We start from the raw sequence: 24878 nt of genomic DNA, 5'->3' as shown, positions 1-24878 counted from the left end.
TATTTGCCTCCGCTACCTGGACCTCTCCACCCTGGACAGCTGTGTGGCTCACCCCCACTTCCTCCAGTTCTTCACTGCAGCGTCACAGCATTGGTGAGGCTTGTGCTGACCCCCTGTCTAGAGTAACGACTCCCCTCCTTCCTTCTCTGCTTTCTTTCTTTGCGTTAATCACCAGCTACTATGCCATTTATTGTATTTATCAATTGTCTCATTCTTTTTCTCTCTTCCACAGGAATATGATTTCCATACCAGATTTTTTTTTTCTTTTTTTGAGATGGAGTTTTGCTCTTGTTGCCTAGGCTGCAGTGCTGTGGCGTGATCTTGGCTCACCACAACCTCCGCCTCCCGGCTTCAAGCGATTCTTCTGCCTCAGCCTCCCGAGTAGCTGGGATTATAGACATGTACCACCACGCCCGGCTAATTTCATATTTTTAGTAGAGACGGGGTTTCACCATGTTGGTCAGGCTGTTCTCACATTCCTGACCTCAGGTGATCCACCCGCCTTGGCCTCCCAAAGCGCTGGAATTACAGGTGTGAACCACTGCTCCCGGCCAACAGATACTTCTAATTGTTTCTGGGGCTGCTGTATCCCCCAAAGCCTAGAAAAACACCCAGTATGTTGTAGGTGTGGGATGAATGAATGCAGAGATAGGTTCTCCTGCCACAGCCCTAGTCCAAATCCCTAGGTCCCCCTTTCACATGTGCAGACTACACGCAGGGACTCAAGAATACTTAGAAGCAGCCATATAAGGAGGTCGGATCTTCTAGTGAGGTTCCTGCCAACGCTATTGGAACGCATGAGGAAATCCCCCAAATTAAGCCTTTGTAGGAGGACTGTAGTTTAGAGCCTCATCACTTGAAAATACAAGCTTTGAGATTCATTTGGAAAGCAAATTGGGAGCAGATGATGAAATGCATTTCTTGAATTAGTTACATGAGTCACCGCCTGTGGTTTCATTACCTGTGTTAGGGTTAATGCCATGATAAGCTCCTCGTGCTTGCTGGCTGATGGGTGTTGGTGATTGACAGACAAACTCAGATAATAAATCAGCTATTTTCCCTATGCAACTGACTTCAGTTGCAATCCTGAAATGTGTGGCTTTTTCAATCAGTGCAATGTTAGTAGCTTATGTAGCAATCCTCATCTATTTCAAATGGGTTTATTAAGAAAAAAAAGCTAAGTAGATTTAACAGCTTAGAAAATATTGGTCAAGGAACAATATTAACATGTGTCAATATTTTCTATATTGGTTCTGAGGATTAATTTCTAAGGCTGACAAGAAGGACCCTGATAATTATATTCAAATATAGCCAATTTGAAACCATGTTTTCAATAATGAAAGTCTGGCCTATGGCAAATTTATAACAACATATGTAGGTGGTTGCTTTGTAAAATAGCCTTTCATCTGTTTACCCAAATGGCCAGATGTTTCATATTAACCAAATCGAGCACCTTTAATTGACATGAATAATGAAAATCTTCAGTCTCTGGACCATTATAAAAGCCAGGATTCTATTTTTAGCTAACGAAGCTCTTAAAACTTTAAAAATCCCATAGTTTAATTTGTGAGGCTTTGTTTTCCCCAGCATCTTCATAACAGAAAATCTGACCACTAAAAATAAGACCTGTGCTACCATATTTGCATAAATAATTTAAAAATTCCACAGCAGAACAGGCAATAGAATGTATTGCTACCATAATCTTACGATGGAAGAATATCACTTTAATGAAAAATCACAGAGGCACTACTGTAAACAATCCATTTACGCTTCAAACTCTGTGCTTCTTGACTTAAGAAAGAAAAAAATATTAACTCATTGAAAACAAGAACCAAAACAATGACCTCATCCCAGATCCTTTTATTGAGGTCAGTAACCACATTTAATTAAGATGAAGCGTTAGCAATATAGTTTAGTACATGAAGGCCTGCTCTTAATTTCCCCAGGTAGAAATGTTATTATTTGGTCTTTAACTTCTGATTAAAATTTAAAAGGTGGGAGTCACCCAATCCAAACTCTTAAATCTGGTTTTGAAACCTGCTTTTGGGATTAGAAACCCTCCTTCCTCCCAATAAATGGTAGGCTACTACATATTTTTGAACTCCTACGTTTCTGAGAATGCCAGTGATGACAAAATTCACATTTTCAAGAGAGCTGATTTTTGCCTTTACTTCCAAAGGTCTTAGAAGATACAGAATAAAATGTCCCATAGCCAGTCAATGATGGCTTTTGCTTAATTTCCCATCATTTTTCATGATTTCCTTTGAATGAGCTCCAATATTAGATTAAACAAGGTGTTAAAGAAAAGGACTTGATGAATCATGAGAAGACCAGTAAAAATGGAAATTGGGCATTTTAACAAATCTTTTGGGGCTGCAATGTCATTATTCTATGCTGTATTCTTTACCAGTTTGAATGCATGAATGAATTCTACTGTAAAGTTAAAAAGCATCCAGGTCCGAAAGACTAGGAGGAAGGAAATGACTTAAAAAAGACTGAGTCCCAAAGAAAGCAGGACAAAGCAGTTGTAGTTTTCAAAGACACGAGAATTTAATTTGGATCTGATTCAGATATTCTGTGTTCAAAGAATAGGCTCAATTTGGATCAAGGCTTCGGAAAAAGGGTTGGCTGATGGAAATGGCTCTTTAATGTAACTTTCATGGACTTGGAAAGTTCTGTGAGAGACCTGTACGTCCTTCTAAAGTCTCCCTACTAGGATTGGTTACCCTTCCTGGGATTGGTTTAAAACAAGGCCAAATGCAAATGTTTTCATGGTTGGTAGACATTAGTCAATGTTTGAAGATTAAAAGAAAACAAAACCTGTGATGTGGTTTGGATCTGTGTCCTCACCCAAATCTCATATTGAAATATAATCCCCAATGTTGGAGCCTGGTGGGAGGTGATGGGATCAGGGGAGTTAACACCATCCCTCCTTGGTGGTGTCTTCAGGATAGTGAGTTCTTGCGAGATCTGGTTGTTTAAAAGTGTGTAGTACTTTGGCCCACCTGCTCCGGACATGTGAAGTGCCGGCTCCCTGTTCGCCTTCTGCCATGAGTTTAAGTTTCCTGAGGCCTCCCCAAAAGCTGAGTGGATGCTGCCATGCTTCCCGTACAGCCTGCAGAGCCATGAGACAATTAAATCATTTTCTTTATAAGTTACCCAGTCTCAGGCATTTCTGCTTAGCAATTTGAGAATGGACTAATACAAGCTATGTCTACATTTTTTTTTTCCTAGATGGGGTCTCGCTCTGTCACCCAGGTTGGAGGGCAGTGACATGATCTTGGCTCACCGCAACCTCCACCTCCCAGGTTCAAGCGATTCTCCTGCCTCAGCCTCCCAAGTAGCTGGGACTACAGGCAAGTACCACCACGCCTAGCAAACTTTTTTTGTATTTTTAGTAGAAATTGGATTTCGCCATGTTGGTCAGGCTGTTCTTGAATTCCTAACCTCAAACGATCCACCCACCTCGACCTCCCAAAGTGCTGGGATTACAAGCATGAGCCATCACATTCGGTCATCCTATGTCTACCTACGCTGAAAAATGTGTGCATGCAGTCACCCCCAACCCAGCCGCCATTAATCTGTTCTACCTGGTTACTGAGTACTGGTCATGCACCAGCCCTAATGCTGGGTTTCGGTTGTTTCCAGACATTTGAGCCCTTAAGAATTTTTCTCTGTTTATGGTGGTCTCACCCCAAATTGTATCAAATGTACTAAAATGTACCCACAGTAAAAACACATTTGTTTCCTATAACATGTTTGAAATTATTTTTATACTTTTGCTTTAGGAATTACTGTGCTATAAGAAATATTCTACTAATAATCATCTAAAATTTACCTGCCATTCTTGCAAGGTGAGAGCTACAAATAGTTTGCAAATGTGAAGACACTTTTGCAAATATTATATTTAACCTGCTAGAGTTGTCATGATTCCGTGGACAGTTGATATTTATTAATTTCAATTTTCCTGCTTTCTTTTTGAATTTTGGAGGCAATAGACTATGTATTCAGGTACCTGATGTTTTTGTAGGCCCATGGAAAGTCTGAAGGTCTTAGTCCTGTGCCTAAAGTGCTTAATTAACTCAGTGGTACTGAGGAAGCTCTGGTGGTTCATCAGGGAAGGAGATAAAAAGATGACTATTACTCTCTCTGAGCACAAAGTCTAGTGGGAAGATGGACAATTATGCCAAGGATTGGGGAAGTGTGAAGCTTGGTGAAGTTACACTAAGAGATGCTCAAAAAGCCTTAAGCCAACATCAGCAGTAGGCGCAGTGGTGTGGATGAAGCTCCTGTGTACTCATTCACCACATTAACTTACCACATTAGCTCAGGGAGGTTCTGCTCTCCTCATCAGTAAAAAGGGAGACCAAGATGTTCTCATTTACAGGGTGGTTACAAGAAGACTGGTAACAGTGCTTTTGGTAAAGTTCTATATAAAAATGTTAGGTATTTTAATCATCCCAGCAGCAATATTACTACCATCATTCTCAAAACCCATGTCTGCAGGGGGTTGTGAAAATCTTGGCCGAGTTTGGTCTGGCACCCAATTCCCTAGAGGCAGAGACCTATGCACAGCCAGGAGGAGAGCAGGGCTTCTGGGGAATCCAGCCATCTGCTGAAAGTGAGCCAGGCATGGTGTAGGGGAAAAAGCAGTTTGTGCCACTCTGCTCCGTCTCCTTGGCTGGGGATCATTGGTTCTTAGTTCCCAAGGAAGCAATTTATTTAATTCCTTCTTCCTCTCTTCCTTTCTTTCTTCCTTTATAGGGACACCATCATTTGCAGCAAAAGTTCTTGCTGTTATGACGATAAGCTCCCTGGGAGGCTGTAGACAGAGTCTATTTCTTTCAACAGCGAATTCACCACACCTAGCACAGTGTCAGGTCCACAGTGGGCTCTCCACAAATACCATGGCATGAATGAATGCATCATTGCAATCCATACGCTGTTCTCGTGCACTAGTCTTTAGCAACATCATCTATTATTTTGATTATGCAAATATCTAATATCATGGGATATTTTTCCCTTTTAAAATGTACCCTGTAGTTATTTATTAAGTAGAAAGATTTCAACTAAAAAGGCGTTCATGGCAGAAAGTGCTATCTACCTTACAATATCCATTCTTCCTTTCTTCCTTAGTAAAGAACCTTGGTTTAAAAAGCAAGACATATTGCTACCCAGTCAAATGACCATACTTCCCATAATCCTTTGTAGCTAGGTGTGGCCATGTGACCAATTTTGGCCAACAAGATTTAAATAAAAATGTGGTTGATTCCAGAAAGTCTCCTTAAAAGAGAGGGAGTATCCCTCTTCTTTCCCCATTTCCCATCCTGCTGTCTAGAAAGCAGATATGAAAGTTGGAGCACTAGCAACCATAAAAGACCATGAGGAAGAGGGTGCCAGTCTAGACTTGGTAAAATAGTGAGCAAGTAGAACCCTGTGTGGGGCCGTGTGGGGCTGCCACTGTCCCTGGACTGCCAGGCCTGCTCTAGACCTACTTTATGTGAGAAAAAAATAAAAGTCAACTTCTATCTGCTCTGAGCCACTGTCATTTTGAATTTTCCTGTTATGTTCAGCCAAACTTAGTCCCCACAGATAAAATGCTTGACACATACTTGCAGGTCTCCCTGGATGAATGACCCTTTCCAAAAAACGTGTTGAGCAGTGATATGAAATTTTACATGGGTAGGAACAATTTTTTTCTTCAACACATATCTTCTGTATTCAAAGTGTAGGCAGAAGTCTCTGCTGTGGAATTGTTTACTATAGATCCTGGGCAAGATGAGTTCTGTCTGAAAAATGTTTGCAATAGGAAGTGTTACTTGGTTGCCATTGATTGTAGAGAGAAAGAAGTGGGTCCTCCCCACTATTCAGAAGGATTTAGCTGCTGGTTGCCTCCCTAACATAACCAAATCGGGAGCTGATGGAAGGGTTAGTTCCCGTGTTTCATTTCACTGTTGGAGAAGGTTTAGTAAATGTAGTTACTTCCATTTTGCATAATTATCTTTGAGGTACTTTCTTTTTCTTTTTCTTTTTTTTTTTTGTGATGGAGTCACACTTTATTGCCCAGGCTGAGTGCAGTGGCAGGATCTCTGCTCACTGCAACCTCTGCTTCCCAGGTTTAACAGGTTCAAGCAATTCTCCTGCCTCAGCCTCCCAAGTACCTGGGATTACAGGGATACACCAGCACACCCGGCTAATTTTTCTATTTTAGAAGAGACGTATTGGCCAGGCTGGTCTTGAACTCCTGATCTCAAGTGATCCACCTGCCTCAGCCTCCCAAAGTATTGGGATCACAGGCGTGAGCCACCGTACCCAGCCAGAGCTACTCTTTCTAACAATAATGAGCAAACCAGTTCAGTTACATGAGTCCACTCCTCATTAGAGATATTCTAATATCATCAGGATATTTTACCTGGTACACCTGGGGTGGGGGACAGTTGCTACCCAGAAAGCGGAAGCAAGTCTTATCATCATCACACATGGAGAGGAGAGAGTGGGAACCTGCTCTGTTTTAGGACCTGATGTACGTGATCTTGGAGAGGAGAAGGACTTTCTAAACTGTGACATCAATTTAGAAATAATAGTAAATATAAATTTGACTGCCTAGACTTAAAAACAAAGAATTCTGTATATGCCAAAAAACATTAACAATACAGAGTAATACTTTTGCTCAACCAAAGTATTTTCAGGGACTTGTCTTCAGGATATTAATGATGCATTAAACAATTTCACTACAAGCATGCCCGCTAATGTTTTAAAAAACTGTGAACAAGTGTAAACAATGTAAATAGTCAACAACAAGGGAATAAATAAACAGATGAGTATATCCCTGTAATGGAATAATAGCACACTATTCAGCAATGAAAAATAATGGCTATTTCTTGGGACAGAAAGCTGTTCAGCATATACTGGGAAATAAACATGGTGAGTTTTGAGGGTGGATAATGCAAGCCAATTTTGGTAATGTGTGGCTCTCTGTGGTTTCTGATTACTCAGCATTTTTCCCATCCTCTGGGACGAGCCTCCTGCACTTCCTTGGGTAGCCGCCCCTGCAGGCCCTCAGAGCTGGGTGCTGGGGTCCGTGGCAGGCTCAGAATACTCACATACATGACTGAGGAAGATAGACCCAAGTGGTGAAAAAGAGATTTCCTTGTCTGAGATGATGACAGATACTTTATTATCTTCCTGATTCTTACCTGTCTTTTCAAAAGTTTCTTCCAGAAACTATCTTAACTTTATAATAAGGATAAGAAGAAAGTGTCATTAAAAAGAAGAATTTCATCTGTCACTAGACCACTGCTGTTCATTTTGGTTTGGCTAATAACACAATGTGAAGGGCTTTTTAGCGAGTCTTAATAACCCAGGCTTTTTAGTGAGAAAATTCCCTCTGATGTTTGGACATCCCTTGTCTTTGGAATCACAGCTTCCTTGGAGATCAAGGTACCCTTTGCTGACTTGAGCATTCCCTGGGGAGATGAGAGGGTGTCTGGCTGCGGTCAGCAGAGGAGCGGTGGTGCCCGAGACGTGCATTTCCTCACACGAGGCAGGACGCGGCCCAGGAGCTGGACTTAGCTGGAAGTGTGTTCCTAAGTTTCGGTGGGGTTGGGGTTGGGGAGGCGGCTTCCCATTTTGACCACAGAAGGAGACCCCTCAGGGATGAGGTGACAGTGGCCATTAGGATGGGCAGGCCCCGCCGCAGGATCTCAGGATCTCAGGATCCCAGTCTCTCATGGGGGCTTTTAGTTTCGAGGGCCTGATAAATAAGGTGAGATGAGATGGGGTTGTTGGAGCTGAATCCAACAATGTCAGGGAATGTCAGAAAAGACAGAGATAGTGGGGTGGGGGGAGAGAGAGAGAGAGAGAGAGACAGTCAGGCAGAGAGACAGAGGAAGGAGGAGGAGTGAAGCTGGATAGGTAGTCAAGGAAGTGACCATGTTCTCGGGACGCAGCAGCAACTGTGGTGACCGCACAGCCAAAACAGTCAGTCTCAGGATTTGCACGGTAACTGAGCTCATTCAAGCAAAGCTGTCTTCAGTGGAGCCTTTCCCCTTCAGAGAACATGCACATTTTCATTTTACCTGTCCTTAAATTGACTCTTTGCTCATCATAATCGTGAAAAACACAGCCCTGGGTGGAGATTTTAGATGCTAAAGAGACATGTGACATATGAATGAGCATGTACAGTGACTGCACAGGTGCACCCGGAAGACCACCCAGAACAGCTTCCTAGTAACGCCTCTTCCACCTCCTTATGAGTAATCATGAAGACTCCCAGAAGGGAGCCTCCCTGGTGTGGGTCTTTGCTGTCTCATTCTGGCGAGCAGCCCACCCTGAATCCTCTCTCTCAGAGTGTAGTGGCGATTCTGCACCTAACTTTCAACATATTCTTTTTCTGTTGCAATAAATTACTCTATGCTGCACTTCTTTTGCTGTGTGTCTCTTGTTTAAATTCTTTTAAACTAAGAAGAACAGAGGTATCACATCAGCAGTCAACAGAAGGAAGAAAAAGAAAGAGATATTAGAGATACTACAATGTTATCAGGAGACACCTGACTCCTGTTTTGTGGAGGAGGAGGAGGAGAAGAAGGAAGAGTTCTCTTTGAGGTAAGTTTCTTCTTCCAATGCCTATTCCCTGAAGAATCATTACAACAGCAGCAGTAACACCACAATGTGCAAGGCCGTTGCATCTGTCTGAGAAGACTGGGTAACCCAGCATAGACAATTAGATTAGAAAACTGTCTCCCTCCCTGGCCCCTCTCTGCAGCCCCATTCTTCCGCTGCACACACAGGCCCCCAGGGACAGCACTTCTCAGTGTGCAGGATCAAAGGCTGCAAATAATTCATGAGCCTCTTTTTCCCAAAGAGCTCCCGTGACAACAGCTCAGCCTGTTGGTGATGTTTTCCCGGCTTTACTCCAGGAGAGGAGGGGAAGAAAGGGAAAGGAGGGAAAGGTGGTGGGGGGGAAGGATGGAAGGGTGGAAGGGAGGAAGGGAAACGGGGGGGTCCAGCCAGTGCCAGGCTGAGAAAGGGTCACATGTGGGCCGCTGTGGCTGCCAGCAGGAAGGAATATGTGTGAGGAGTGAGGCCAGAGAAATGTGTGCAATACACACATATGCACATGCACGGACACATTTACTTTGCTCCAAGGCTGGGAAAGGGATTAGTCCAGCCATCACTCAGCCAGGCCAATTTGTAAATGCTACAACTCTTAGGCAGACCTAAGAGACACATTGTCCCTCCCTTCCCAGGCTGGAATCCTGTCTCAGGCAGCTGCAGAGACACATTGCAGCTCTATTTTCTGTGGGGTTCACAAGGTTGACCTTGGTGCCAGTGGCTCTCTGTGGTTCCTGATTACTCAGCATTTTTCCCATCCTCTGGGACGAGCCTCCTGCGCTTCCTCAGGTAGCCACCCCTGCAGACCCTCAGAGCTGGGTGCTGGGGTCCGTGGCAGGCTCAGGCACCAGGACTCGTGGCACAATCCATCCTGCTAATCTGCTTGGTTCAGAGAGTTGTGCTCATGACTCAACCTGGGCCTTGGGCTGGGCTACTGATTAGGAAGGAAGATGTCGCTTTCCTCTGGTAGGATCAAGGACAGATGTTGCTGGTGCCTCTTCCCTCTTCCCTCTACAGATGGGCAAATACGGCTGAGCATGGAGACAACCCAGGGGAAAGGAGAGCCAGATATGGAGAAGGAATATGGTCTGAGCACCTGAATTCCATCACGCTGGAGGCCTTCGTTCCCATGGACTTTTCCATTAGGTGTGGTGACCCATGCGAGTAAGCAGGACCCTCCTTTGGCCTATGTCACTGTGAGTTGGGTCCTGTTACTTGTGATGGAAGGCCACAGCTGTGATTATCACACTCGCTAGAGAAACAGGAAGATCCTCAGAACTTTCTGCGTTCCAGCTTCTCCCCACGGGTGTCACCTTGAGTCATTTCTAGGTTGCTTTCTCCGACCTCCTTCTCTTGCACAGCGGTGGGATCAAGTCCCTTGTCTGCCAGTGCTATTTAGTAGTAACGCGACCTTTGCTCCCCACGGCTCAAATCTTGGCCTAGATGCTCCTTAATGTGTCCGCTCTCCGAGGCGCCCCTCCCTCCCCAGGCTGGAATCCTGTTCCTAACTCAGTTTGCTGGGACTGCACCTGTGGCCTGCCTCCATACTCCCAGCAGCAAGCTTCATTTGCCAAACAGGATGTTCACCCCTCCTTCTCAGTCAGCCGCCCTCTGTGCTGGGTATCTGGAAACATCATCCCGACTGATCACTAGTCAAGGTGCCTGGAGCAGGGAGGCACATGACCCCAGTTCCAGCAAGGCAGAGCCACCCTGGGAATGTGACCATGGGCCGAATGACACTAGAATGGAAAACAGCTGGAGCTGGTTTATTCTCGCTGTGAGATCCTGAACTGCAAGCCTGTCTGTTCCTGTGACTTAGAGCCTGAAGGATGCCCTAGCTCCTGTGCTATCTCAAGTGGGTTCTTTAGATATTCCTCCATTATATGTAGTATCCATAGGGTCTTCCAGCACATTTTCTCTTTGCCCAAGTCAGCAGAGCTGGTCTTAATCAAACAACCCAGCCTGACCTTCCTCTCCCACTGTCTGTCCCATCTTTGTGGGACATCTAGTCCTGGGTCCTAGACACCTCCATCCACTCCTCCTCATTGCATTAACTCTTTCATGACTGGCAGCATCCCAAGTTGTTCCAGCAATGGCAGAGACACAGGGTCCAAAACATCAATCTGATTTAACTCATTTTATTACCCTCAGTGTCCCTGCTTTCACCTCCAATTGTAGAAATACAACATGACAGATAAGCTCACCTGTAGACATCCTACCTTTGTCCAACTACGTTGTAGTCTGTTAAACTACCAGTTTTCCCATCTAAGTACTTAAGAGAGACTTTCCCTTTGGTGTTTAAATTGTGTGTTTCCATTGTCAGATAGCAACAAGAAAAAAAAAGGGAAAAAAAGAATGGCTATTTCAGATTCACATTATTATAGGATTTGGTATTATTTCACACGCTTGTCTAGTTCATCTGGCATTCGGAAAGCTTAGCCGTAAAAATAAATCCACTTTTGGGGTTGGAAAATAACTTTTGCTTCTTCTCTGCCAGCTTGCTCCAAAGTAAAGTGGTTGACTCAGTCCCTGTTGCACATTTTTAGGTGTTTCGAATCAGGAAAATCAGACGTGTGTTTATTGTAAGTGTGTCCAGTACTTGATTATTTGTATCTCATATGAGAAGAAGATTAGATTTTGGAGGAGGAAGATTAATAACTTTCTTCTGCAGAGACAGGCGTGCATTTGGATCTGCACGCTGATTTAAGTTTATTGTGAAACGATGCACCAACGAGGGTGTCTTTTATTTGTGAGCATTAGATGCACCACGGGTAGATAGCGACCATTTAATTAAATCTCATTATGAAAATGCCTTCTATCTAAACATCGGGCAGAGCTTAAGAAAGGAAGACAGAGATTTCTGAAGACATTATCGTTATTATTAATTTTTGCCTGCCCCTCATCAGGCGGAACACCAATCCCAACGGTTTATTTCCAAGCACCAGGAAGTGACTTTGCTCCTTCCCCTCCTGACAGCTCACAGTCAGTGAGCATTTAGCAGCCAGAAGGAGCATGAACTCTGCAGAGTGTCCTGTTTCCATCCTGATTCCTCTGCCACCAGGCTGGGCTGCTTGAGCAAGTACTGAACCTCTATGAATCTGCAATACCTGTATCTATAAATGGAGTTAGCTAAAACATTTGTCATGAAGCAGTGCTAATGACAAAGTAGGCAAGTTTCTGAGATGCAGGAGGCTACCTGGAGTGGCTCCCTCCTCTCCCTCTTCAAGGACTGTGCTCAGGGCCAGCAGACCTGGCTGGTCATTTGGGAACATAGCCCTGAAGCTACTCTCCTCCCAGGCTGGAATCAGGTGGGAGCATCGCCCTCACCAGAGAGCCTGGCCCCCTGCAGCCGTCAGCCACAACCTCCTCGCAATGACGCTTTCCTCCCACTTGCCCGGATTGTTAACAAGTTTAATTTAATGGTATCTGCTCCTGACAACCAGCTTCTGTGACTGGAAAGGAAAAGCAATTCCTGCCCACTTCCCGTCTGTGGTTCCGGAGCCACTCACCCACCTGATGGTTTGATGCTGCAGGGAGTCGGGGTCCGTGGCATTCACTGTCAGTAGCACACTGCCCACCGAGATGTTCTCCTGCCTGGTCACCATCATGGGGTCTGGGTAGAAGACTGGGCCCTCGTTGACATCCAGGACAGTGATGTGGACAGTGGCTGTGGAGCTGGGGCCATAGGAGACGTCGGGTACGAGTGGGTCCTCATTTTCCACTTTGATCAGCAGGGTGTGAAAGGCGGAAATCTCATAGTCCAATGGCTGGAAAGCAGACAGAAGGGTCTCAGGATGCACACCAGCCACGAAGGGCAGGTGGTTTGCACAAACTCCCTCTGAAATTCCACGAGCAACAGTGGGCCTTCAGGGATGGAGCTGGGCTTTGGAGGCAGCCTGTGTAATTGGGGGGCTATCTTTAAGACAAAGAATATGAAACATGAAAATGTGAGATTAGGTATAGATGTTGGTTTTTTGTTTGTCTGTTTGTTTTTTATTAAGAAATGAATAACAACAGATGACTTGAGCCTTAGTGATCTGGGCAGTGAGTGACTTGAACCTTAGTGAGCCTCCCTCTGAGATCTTGTTAGGCAACTTCCTGGCAATGGCGAGGCTTAAAGCCTCCCTGCCTGGAACCTGTAACTCCACACCCCCGACACCCATGGGGACTCTGGTAAACAAGACCATAAAGCCCAAGCTTCAGTAGCTTTATAGCAAGATAACTCTGCCTCTGTGATCACAGTGGATCAAATGGAACAGGAAAACCAAAGTTTTATTTTTAATGTTTCTCTCTCACTTGCCACAAAGTCAAAGGGTCTCTATGTCCCTTCAAGTATAGCCTGGGCGCATGGTTTCTAGTAGAGTATGATGTGGGGAAAAGGATTTGAGAGTCTGAGCCATGTGGAGTTAAGCCGCTGGGCCCTGCCCATCTGAGGGCATGTGAAAATGTATGGGAGCATTTTCAACTGACTCGAGGACTCTACAGCCATTTGCCGGGCAGGGGACAGCAATACTAGACTCAAAGCCGTGCCCAGGACAGTCCCACACAATGGTGGATTGTCCTCCCCCAGTGTCAACGGGCAGCCTTGATGAGGACCACTCTAGGTGATTTTGCAAAGTGGGCCGATAGTATCCACCTCCCCCAGCCACTGTGTGGACTAAACCAGAGGATGTCAAAGAAACTCCATGATAAACATTAGTAATACAATGGTGCTACCAATTGAGTGTCTGTCACTCTCTTTCCCAACCACGGGAGCACATGATGTGGTAGGTGCAGGCATTTCCCAGAATGGGGCTCCATCAGGGGTGCATGGGGAGACATTTAGGTAAGACAAGGGCATACTGCTTCTGTCAAGTTATTTTCCTAATGCTTACTGGAACAAGTAGCTAACCCATCAAATCCATGCCATAATGGGTATTCTTGCAAGAAGGACAAGACTAAATGAGTCAAGAGATTTGATTTACACTCAACTAAAAGTAAGCAACCACAGTTGTAGAGGTTGCAGTGGATGTGGGAAAATGAAAGCAGAGATGAGGACCACTGATGCTGGGGAAAGAGCTGGCACCGAGGTGGGAGTGGAATCTGGCAGGTTGGGTCAGAGTGTCCTTAGGCAAATAAAATCACTTTCATAATAATTACAGCTGACATGTATTCAGGGCTAAGCACTCCACACGTGGGAGAGTGTGTGCACACATACACACACTGGAGATGCTTCCTGGTTGTAATTGGACTTCCTCTCTTCACCTAGAACAACTCCCAGCAGGGTTAGTAATAGGATTTTAAGAGTTAACAGATGCAAAGCTCTTAGCGCTGAGTGGCTGCACAGTGGTGTTTCGGTTCGATCCCTGTAACACAGCAGTAATTTACCATTCTATCCTTCTTTCTATGGATCCTAATAATGGATCTCTGTCCATCCCAAGTGATGCCAGAATGTGCAACCTCAGTAAAGTAAACTTCAAACCAGGGCCAGGGAGCTGCCATGCTTGGAAAATACAGCTATTCATCTCAATTAGGATCCTGGAAGGGACAGAGCCTTTGGCTTGTTGGGTCACGAGAACGCTGAAGGTGGGTCCTCTGAACAGCAGTGAGATGCCGAGCACCTCGGTTTCCCAAGGGCCATCTCCACCCACACCAGCACTAATCACAATCTTGGCCTCGTTTGATCTGACATCTCATTCCCCAGAGCCAGAGACCTATGCACAAGCAGAAGGATAGTGGGGTTTCTGGGGAATCCAGCCATCTGCTGACAAGTGAGACAGTCAAGATGCTTGGAAATAACCAATTTGCCGCTCAGCTCCTTTTCCTCAGCTGGGGACCACTGGTTGTTTTTTTTCCCAAGGAGACAATTCCCTCCCTCCCTCCTTCTCTCCTTCTTTCCTGGGGACATCACTATTTGCAGCAAAAGTTCTTGCTCTGATAACTATAAGCTACCTTGGAGGCTGTAGAGAGAGACCATTTCTTTCACCGTGAATACAGAGCACCTAGCACAGTGTCAGGACCATAGTGAGCTCTAAAGAAATATCATTGCACGAATGAATGAATGAATGACAGTAATTCTTGTGCTTTTCTCTAGCACTAGTCTTTTGCAACACAATTATATATCATTTTGATTATGCAAAAATCTAACATTCTTGGATATTTCTACCTTTTAAATTCCCTATTTTTTAAATTAAATAGAAAGATGGGTGGGGGTCAAGTCCTGGCCCTGACGCATCATAACGCTGGGACCACCAGCAAGTCACTGCCGCCCCTGAAGTCTCAGCTTTCTCTTCAATAAAATCCTAGTACAGAGGATTGTTGTAAAGATCAGGGGACAGGATGAATGCTGAATATTTCCCATGGAGCTAGGCCTAGCGTTGATATCAATAACAAGAAGCTGTGAAGATGGTGAGGGAGAAGAGTGGGGAAGCAAGAGCTGCAAGAGTCATTTCCCCAGCCCCAGTTTTTCTCCTGTGTTCCCAGGCTGACACTCCCTGAACGGAACGCCCTGAACGGAACGCTGGCTTCGGAGGAACTACGCCGTGGAGGATGCCACAGAGGAAGGGGAGCAGCGAGGGAGGGAGCCACGCAGTGAGAGGCTGGCCTTAGGAAGGGAGCAGGGCCACGCTAATATTTATTTCCATTTGCCCAAGGTGGGATCTACTAACTCCAGCTGTATGATGCCCAGGGCCAGACCACCTGGAGCTGGTGACACATGGATCTCTCTTCCTAATCCCCTCTGAGGGCTGTAATTGGATTAAGAAGCCCTCCATGATCTCACAAAGTACACAATCTTATTAATGTGCTTTGTCTGTTGCTGGGCCTCTGTGTCAGGGATGGGAGGAAATTAAAAATACTCCTGATGGAAGCTATAGAGAGGCAATTCAATTAATATTTTTTCAAGTGTCAAAAGAGGGTGTAAACCACTGTTCTGGGAAATTTAAAGCCTGGAAAAGCTGACTCACATGGGAAGGACGGAGGATCTGGGTTTGTTAGCTGGAAGACGGAGGATCCAGAACTGACTGGATATTTATGTTTAGGCCTGTGAAAGGTTTGGGGAATCAGGGATGCTTTCTGGATACTACTTTCTTTGAGGACAAAATAGAAAATAAACTTAAAATGCAGGGTTGATTATATTTAGCTGAAAGAATAACTTTCTGGTGGTTTTAGAATCAGTTTAGAAAGCAACTAAGGGTGTTTCTGATCTGAAGGTTTTAAACACGAAGCAGGAACTCATTTGTCAGAGCCACTGGGATTTCGTCCTTTTGAGAGGCAGGACTGTACTAGAAACCAGCAGCATCCTGAGGCTCCAAATAGTTGTTGCGTATGTTGGATTGCTAAGTGGTTAGGGTAGACCTGCTCGTGCTTGGCTGCCCAACAGCAATCACCAGCCCACCCTCTTCCTTACCCACTGTAAAGGTCCAAAGGCCAGATGTGCACTTTCTCAGCTTTCCTTGAAGTTAAGGAAAATCTGTCATCGGCCAATGAAACATCATGGGAAATTGGCCAGGGTACCCTTAGAAAGGATGTTTTCTGCCCCGATAAGAGGAGAGGGTCACACGAGAGCACCTTCTCTCATTTGCCTGGCTGCCTCCTTATTTCCTGCATTAGGACACAGCAATGGGAAGACATGATGCCTGGGGCTTTGGCAGCCACTTTATGTCCAAGAGGAAAAAGTCAAAATCATCTGAGGCACCCCACTGCTGGCTCTCTGCCACCTGGAACTGTTGGCCAATCCTGGACTGGCCTACCTTCATCTAGTTATAAAAATTCTTAAATTCCCTTCATTAGTTAAGCCACTATTAGTCTAACATTCTGTTACTTGCAGCAGAATGCATTCCTAATGGTTGCCCCAGTGGCTGGCACAGTGGACAGCAGCAGAGAGAGTGGCCTAACTGGCTTCTAGAAGGTGGTCTGGGGCTCTGCCTCACATGTGCTGAGAGATAGATAGAGCTCAAGGCCCTTCCTACTGACCAGGGAGATACCCAGTGTGGGGTGAGGGAGAGTCTGCATCCCAATTCCAAAGCAAAGGAAGTCCACTCACTAGCAAAGCTGAACTCAGCAAGAGCCTCAGCCTCTGTGGGTACCTCTTCCCCTGGAACTTGCAGGGAGGGTGGACAAGCTTACAGAAACCCCTTCCCCAAAGGCCATGCCCCTTGACAAGAGGTGTGCCCTGTGAACAACAGAACCACCTGGCACACCTCTCCCTCATTTTCTGACACAGTGGGTCTGGGGCAAGCCCAGAAATCTGCATTTTAACTAGCATTGCAGATGATTCTTATATATGCTAGCATTTGAGAGCCATTGCATCATGGACCAGCGCAGGAATATAGGGAGAGGAGAATGGCTTCTTCCTGCAAGTCCTATTTTTTTTATTTATTTTTTTATTGTTGTTATTTTGAGACAGAGTCTCACTCTGTTGCCAAGGCTGGTTAATAGGGTGGTAGTCATTAGCCCATCGAAATGTCTTATTTAAGAGGAACATGTGGGTGATCTTACTTAGTTTTATGGCCCTGAAGTAAGAACCAGATGCCAGGTATAGTTTCAGAATAGTCACCCCCAAGTGTTATAGGACTGGAGTGAGGAAGGTAGTACTCCTGAGCGGGATGATGATTTCTCAGAGGTTGGTAGATTCAGAGGCCAAAATTTGGTAGGGGATATCCTTGTTGGTGAGGGCCTTCTTGACTGAGATGTGCTATGCCCAATGAACGAATGTATGTACTACATAATATTAAGGATTTCTAGTACGGGTCAATATTCATATGGGTTAGGTTTTATTGTGTACTTGACAACAGTAGATGTGCGGTAGTTAATTAAGGAATTGTTAATACGTGCTTATATGTATGTAGACTAGGTTTGTAATGTACTCTTACATATGAATATACTGTGTACAAATAAGCAATTACAGTACTGCATATTATTCATGGGGACTAGCAGTGATGCACGAAGTACATAAAAGCACTAATGTATTGGGCAATGGCAAAGTTATTAGGAAACCCTGGCACTGGCCGTCTGTGTCCATGGCTGCTGCACTTTTGAAGCTGTAAAAGTCATAGAATGACATAGCCACTGGTGGTCCTCTGTGGCTAATCCTGAGTCTATAAAAGCTGTCGGGCAATTTTCCAAACCTGCAACTTGAAGATAAAACTTGGGTAAATAGACGTCTCCATCACACATCCTGGAGCTCAGTCCTCCCCAGCATGTGTTTGCTACAGCTCAAGGAAAATAGATATGAGCAAAACAGGATTTGGCAGGGTGCCGTGGCTCATGTCTGTAATCCCAGCACTTTGGGAGGCTGAGGCAGGCAGATCACTTGAAGTCAGGAGTTCAAGACCAGCCTGTCAACATGGTGAGACCCATCTCTATTAAAAATAGAAAAATCAGCTGGGTGTGGTGGCATGTACCTGTAATCCCAGTTACTCAGGAAACTGAGGCAGGAGAATCACTTGAACCCAGGAGGTGGAGGTTGCAGTGAGCTGAGATCATGCCATTGCACTCCAGCCTGGTGACAGAGCAAGACTCCATCTCAAAAAAAAAAAAAAAAAAAAAAAAGAGATTCCAGAGAGCTGCCTCACTCTATCTACCATGTGAAGATAGAGAGAGAAGATGGACATCTATCAAAAAGTGGGTCCTCACCAGACACAGAATCTGCTGGAAGGTTGATCTTGGACTTTTCAACCTCCAGAACTGTGAGAAATGAATGTCTGCGGTTTATAAGCCACTCAGCCTTCATTATAGCAACTCAATGGATTACAACAACAACAACCCTAAGAGGTAGGTTATATTATCATTCTCATTTTATGGATGGGGAAACTGAGGCAAGAAAACATGGGTATCTTGGCCTAGGGCATACAGGGAGTAGGCAGCCACGTCCCTCCTCTGCCCACTGCTACTATCACTATAAATATGATTGATCCCTGCTGCTCAGGAAAATGGCTTCATCCACTAGAAAAGAAAATGTGTTCCCATGAAGGTCCTGGTCTCTGGCAGAAACTCTCCCCAGAACTTCCCATTAAGAGTGAAACTGTGTAGAAATGCCTTCTTTCGGAATACCAAGGCCACCTGTAGCAAGTCTTCTGGGCCACCATCCCCAGTAATATTTCTGGATTATCAGCATGAGCCAGAGGTTTTACATTAATAATTACATTTCCTCCTTGTTCTACTCGTTGCCAGCGAGAGGGTCAGTGTGTGAGTCAGCAAGCCTCACAGAGGGTTTCACACCAATAATTATGTTGTGTGTGTGTTTTTAAGGAATAATTGAGTTCTGCTAAGAAAGATTAAGAAGACATGTCATAGCCACATTCTGAGAGAGGAGCGATCTCTAAAAACACCTTCACACATCTCATTTTGGCATATCCGTTAATAATTCCTTAGTAAATATATAAAGAATTTCATTTAAAATTTAAGTTTGGGCCAGGCATGGTGGCTAACACTTGTAACCCCAGCACTTTGGGAGGCCAAGGCAGGTGGATCACTTGAGGCCAGGAGTTTGAGACCAGTCTGGGCAACATGGTGAGACCCCATTTATACTAAAAGTACAAAAACTAGCCAGGCATGGTGGCAGGCAGCTGTAATACCAGCTACTCAGGAGGCTGAGGCACAAGAATCACTTGAACCTAGGAGGTGGAGACTGCAGTGAGCTGAGATCACACTACTGCACCCCAGCCTAGGTGACAGAGTGAGACTGTCTCAAAAAACAAAAACGAAAACAAAAATAATCCACTTAAGTTTGGTTTTCTTAAAGTTACATGTAAGTTTGGGTATTTTAGAACCTATAAAACAGGTTTGTTTGATGGCTGCTTCTTTATGCTGCTGAGGACAGGAGTGCACCCTTAAGCCATAAGCATTTTCCTTTGTTAATTCCCAGAAGGAGGAGACTAGGGGAATTTATCTGTGGCCTTCTAAACCCAGTGATTCTATGAGCCCCCTCGCAGGGCCCTCCATGCTCGCGAGAGGAGAAAGGGGCAGTTGGAAGCACCCTTACTTTGACGACAGAAAGCATCCCTTCATTGGTCTGGGGGTTGGTGTGGATTTCGAAGCTCTGCCCTGGGTTTCCGTTGATAATGGTGTAGGCAGCTCTCCATGCACCTGTGGTGGGGTCATCCTTATCTTCAACTGTCAAATTGACAATAACTCCCACAGCTCCTTCCTCGACTGTGGCTTGAAACTGCAAAGAAAAAAAAAAAAAAGCAGATGGTAATGGTCACTATTTTGAACACACATAGTCAATTACATGCTTTGCATTGGGTATGTTACACACATCATCTCACATAAACATAAATAACATAGGAGGATTATGACTGGAAGATACTATGCTCCTCTTCTCAGCTTTTCTTGAACTTAGGTGAGGCCATGAGACTAACTTCTCTCCTGCAGAATGTGGGCAGGAATGATATTGACTATGGCTGTGCTGTGCTGCTCTGTGGTGGGAGGGTGAAAAGAACAGCTGTGTCTCCTTTCTGGGCTTTTTCATCCTCTGTCTACCTGAATGCAGAGGACCACAAAACCCCAGGGGAGCAGGAACCCACAAGGGAGGAGGGGCTTGGGTCCCTGAGTCACCACATGGAGGGGAGAAACCTGGAGGCTGAGAACACCTGTCCTGAACTGTCATTGAATGAGGAACAATTTTCGATTGAGTTCAAGCCATTTTTGTTTGCATTTGTTCTCACAGCCTTGCCACCCCACAACAACAACATAATCAGATGAGTAAAGTGCTAAGACTTGTAAATGAAGAGACTGGGGTTTGACCCCAGATCCTCTGCTAGACCCTGCTATTTTCTCGAATGAAGAAAACCAGTCCCATTCTTTCCACTCCATATCCACTCTTAATAGGACCTTAGAAACCATTTTCTAAGAAGTCATCTACATCAATTGTTTGGAGCCTTGTTGTACCTGTGTTTCTATTGTAATACATCTCAAACACTTGTTGCAAGTAGGTGTGGTGAAAATAAATCAATAAATGAAAAATCAACTTTCTCACAGATAGAGAATTTCATGAGCTATCATTAGCATATTCCTTTGAGCTGGAAGCATAAAGTATTGTTTTGGTGCTTACCTCTGACACACTACAGGTAAACAGTAATCTGTTTGCAAATATTTTATAAACAAGTAACACCAATAAGCTGACAAGAAGAAGAAATATCTTGGAATTTCAATTAGTAGGCAAGTGAATCTAGAGACAGTAAGATGATGTCAAAAAGCCCTTGTGTTCAAAGAAAAGTAATTTGAGAAATGAGGTTTCAAAAGCAGGGACTGATTAATTGACTTGCAAATCATTAATCATAAACCTTAATCTTGAGACCTCTCAGGGGATGGGGCGGGGACTGGAACTAATCTGTTTATTGCACCTCGGCAAACCTGGACGAGTTGTCTTCCATAAAAGGAGAGCTGGAAAATTCTTAGAACATGCATGGAGGCTAGAAAATAGTGGGAACGAGGAGGGATACTGAGGCTGCTGTCACACAGAAACAGCTCCAGGGGGCAATTATTTTGATCTGATTCATGTGATTCTTGTTTAATGTCTACCTATCTTCTATCTTCTCCTCTTCTCAAAAAATCATAGAATTCTTGAGCTAGAAAACTACACTAACGGTTCTCAGCCCTGTCTGCACATTAGAATCTCCCAGAGGCTTTGAAAAAGCTTCCTGAGTCCTATCCCAATTCAGGATTCCCCAAGGTTAAAGTGCATGAAAATCTATTATGGTAGGAGGGATTGATGAAGGAGAAAGTGCCTGGGGTCCTCTAGCCAGGTTGGAGCACAAGGGAGATCAGTCCGTCTCTGGTCTTCTGGAACATGCAGGCAAGTGGCAGAATCAGGCATCAGTCAGGGAATCAATTAAGATTCAGACTCCCCAGAACAATTCAGATTCCCAGGCTCTGGGGTAAAGCCTGGGACTCAGTATTTTCTTCACCTGCCTAGACAAATCTAATATGTAGTAGGGGCAAGAAGCAGGATGGAGTCCAAGTCTAAGGACAGCAGGCAGGTGTCAATGACAGGACCTACCCTTGTGAATGGGTGAAGCTGCCTGAGCCTGGTGTGGACAGGCCTGCAGTACATCTGGGTTCAGCAGGAAAGAGTGCTATGATCAATTAACGCTATTTGCCATGTAGCCAGGAGGGGGCTTGGTGACACATGAGTGATCTAATCCCTTCATATTACAGATGAAGGTGATAGCACAGAGAAGGAAGGAAGGAAGAAGGAAGAGTGCTGCCCAAAGTCATTCAGTGACCCAAAGATCAGACCTAAGTCTCCTGGTTTCCGGTAATCTTTGCTCCCAACCAGTTCTGCCATTCGTGCCCACCTCAGATCCCCATGGCATAGGCCAGTCCTTCCTTCACCTGCTTGCTGCAGTCCAGAGCCAGAGGACTGGTTGTCCCTGCAGATCACAGCAGATGTCAGCTCATAACCTGTCCTTGTGGCTCTTCTGACACCTGTACCTTAGGAAACCAGGTGTCAATCATGTGGGCATGAAATGGGCTAAGGCTAGAGGATACTGGGAACCACCAGTCAGGTAGAAATGCTGTCACGTCCAGTGCATAAGTGAGAAGTTGCTCTGTCAAAGCAGGTGAGTGTCATTGCCAAGATGAACACGCTGTGACCAATCATGATTTGAGGAGGCTGGAGGCTCCATGTGCACCTGTCTCTTCATGGGTTTATCTCTAGTCTCTTGCATGGTGCTAGGTGCACAGAAGAAACTCAGTAGATATTTGTTGAATGAATGAACGATCTTAAGTATAGGAAGTGGGATCTGGCAGAAGAGGTGAGGGCTGAGGGAATGTGAAGGGACAAAGCCATGCAGAAGGAAGACTAAGAGGAACTGCTTGTTGACTGATGCCTGATTCTGCCACTAGCCTGAGTGTTCCAGAAGACCAGGGATGGACTGATCTCCCCTGTGTTCCAGCAGAGCTATGTCATGACTGGTGGACCCCAGGTACCTTTGCCTTCATCAACCCCTCCTACCATAATAGAGTAATGTGCCTTAAAAAATTTATTTTGGGGGCTGGGCATGGTATTCTAACACTGTAATTCTAGCTCTTTGGGAGGCTGAGGTGGGAGGATCACTTGAGCCCAGGAACTCAAGATGAGCCTGGGCAACACAGTGAGATACCCTCTATAAAAAAAAAAATTGTAAAAAATTAGCCAGGTGTGGTGGCACGTGCCTGTGGTCCCACACACTCAGGAGGCTGAGGTGGGACCATCTTTGAGTGTAGGAGTTTGAGGCCGCAGTGAGTTATGATTACACCACTGCACTCCAGCCTTGGTGACAGAGCAAGAACCTGTCTCAGAAAAAAATTATTTTATGATGTGAAGAAAAGAATTAAAAATTTATTTTACCCTAAAAGTTCTTTTTATTTCTTTCTGATTTTAGGGTCCTAGCACATGATAACTGTGCCTGATGGATGAGTCAGCCTGGATCCAACACATGAGCAGGTCTGAAGATGGGATGGATGAATGGATAGATGGATGGATGGATGGATGAGTGGATGGATAGATGGATAGACAGATGGCCGGATGGATGGATGGGTGGTGGATGGATGGATGGGTAAGTGGGTGGATGAATGAATTAATAAAATTAATATTTATGCCACGTATAAGTGAGACAAACCTGTGCAGCTTCTTTCATGACACTGATAGTTTTATGTCTGCAGCACCTGCTGACGGGGCTGGTATAGAATACCTTGTTAGTGTGTGAGCAAATGAATTCAAGTAGAATGGAAAGGTGCTGATGTGCTAGAAATTCTCAGAGATGTGCACTGTGGCCCTCATATTATCCTTGGATGGGTCCACAACAATATTTACCTGCCATCCATCTATTTATCCATCCATCTATCCATGCATCCATCCATCATCCATCTATCTATCCATCCTTCCATTCATCATCCATCCATCCATCCATCCATCCATCCATCCATCCATCCATCTATCCATCCTTCCATTCATCATCCATCCATCCATCCATCCATCCATCCATCCATCCATCCAGGGATACACCACTAAACAAAACAGACATGATATATTTCCTCATGGAAATTGCAGGCTGAAACGAGACACAGACAGGAAAGAAATGTATAACAATGTGTTAATTGTCAAGGAATAAAATCACAGTTCTTGGGGAGTCTCTCCCTGTGTGTGTGTAGGTGGGTATCTGATCCAGTCTGGAGAGGATCATCAGGGAAAAATTCCCTGAGAACTGAAAGAAGAGGAGGCCTTAGAGAGGTGAAGGGGGTGAGAACACACCTGGTATCTGAAAGAGCAGGAACAAAGGCCAGGTGGCAGGAAGAGCCACAGGTGCCTTTGCAGAGCAAAGGCAAGCTGGGTGTGGCTGGAATGAAGGGGAGAGCCAGAGAGAACTCTTTGACATCAGACTCCAGAGGTGGTAGAGTCAGCTTATGCAGGGCCCTGTTGGCCATGCAAAGGCATTTGGGATTTACTTTGAAAGCAAAGCGTAGCCTAATCAAGGAACTGGGTTATGTTTAAATTTACTCCTGAGAGAATACAAAATATATATATATATATATATATATATATATATGGAAAATGTTCAACACAATTATCATAGTCTTTGTTAAGACCATTATCTGATTTCTGCATAAACTATGAAGCAGTTTCTTTGAGCATCCATTTAGAAGCTCATTATTGCTTAATTAAATACTCAATCTATTAATTCTATTCAATGTTTTAACCCCATTATATAATTCAAGAAAGGAAAATTAAATAGATTAAAATGAAATGGTACCATTTTACATTTCTATAGCAATGCTCATTTTGTGATTTAAAAACAATAGACAGACATTAACTTACCACACTAGAGCAGGAGGAATTATTGATTGTACTATTACTACCTTTAATTGGAAAAAATAGATAAAGTTACTTTTCTGTTAAACTGTGTGGCAAATCAAATGCCAGATATAAAACGTATTTTTACATAATCACTGTGACTTGTTGGGACTATGTACTGGGCTTATTTGCTCTTCCCTCCAAATTCAGAACTGAGTATTTTATTTTCGTTGAGTTACATCATAGACATTTAGGATGAGGCTGCCTGGATGAGCCACAAAGGCCATCACTAGCGGGAAGAGGGATTTGAATTTTATTATGCACCAAGAATGCATGTTCTTCCTCCAAGAGCAGAAAGTTGACCTTTAGATTAACATGGAAGATGGAAATAATGATCAGAAGGTTGGAAAGCCACAGATGGGAAAGAATTGACAGAGGACAATTGTAAAGGACTGGATATATGCAAGCTTGCATGCTTGACCACTTGCATGTTTGACCTGAATACTAG

At 44.6% G+C, this 24878-nt stretch overlaps 1 protein-coding gene across 1 annotated transcript in view; it reads right to left on the bottom strand.

Moving 5' to 3' along the window:
* CDH13 (cadherin 13) overlaps window positions 1–24878 on the bottom strand; it is a 1108439-nt gene that overhangs the window by 112290 nt on the left and 971271 nt on the right. Inside the window, exons 8-9 of the mRNA XM_023226862.2 lie at window positions 19577–19759; window positions 12127–12380 (exon numbers count right to left, since the gene is read on the bottom strand). Of these exons, the coding sequence (XP_023082630.1) occupies window positions 12127–12380; window positions 19577–19759 (437 nt within the window). The remainder of the gene's footprint in view (window positions 1–12126; window positions 12381–19576; window positions 19760–24878) is intronic.

Source organism: Piliocolobus tephrosceles, chromosome 17, assembly GCF_002776525.5.
Source record: "Piliocolobus tephrosceles isolate RC106 chromosome 17, ASM277652v3, whole genome shotgun sequence".
NCBI classification, from domain to species: Eukaryota; Metazoa; Chordata; class Mammalia; order Primates; family Cercopithecidae; genus Piliocolobus; species Piliocolobus tephrosceles.
Note: the sequence above shows the minus strand (reverse complement) of the source record. Positions and strands in the feature narration are given on the sequence as shown.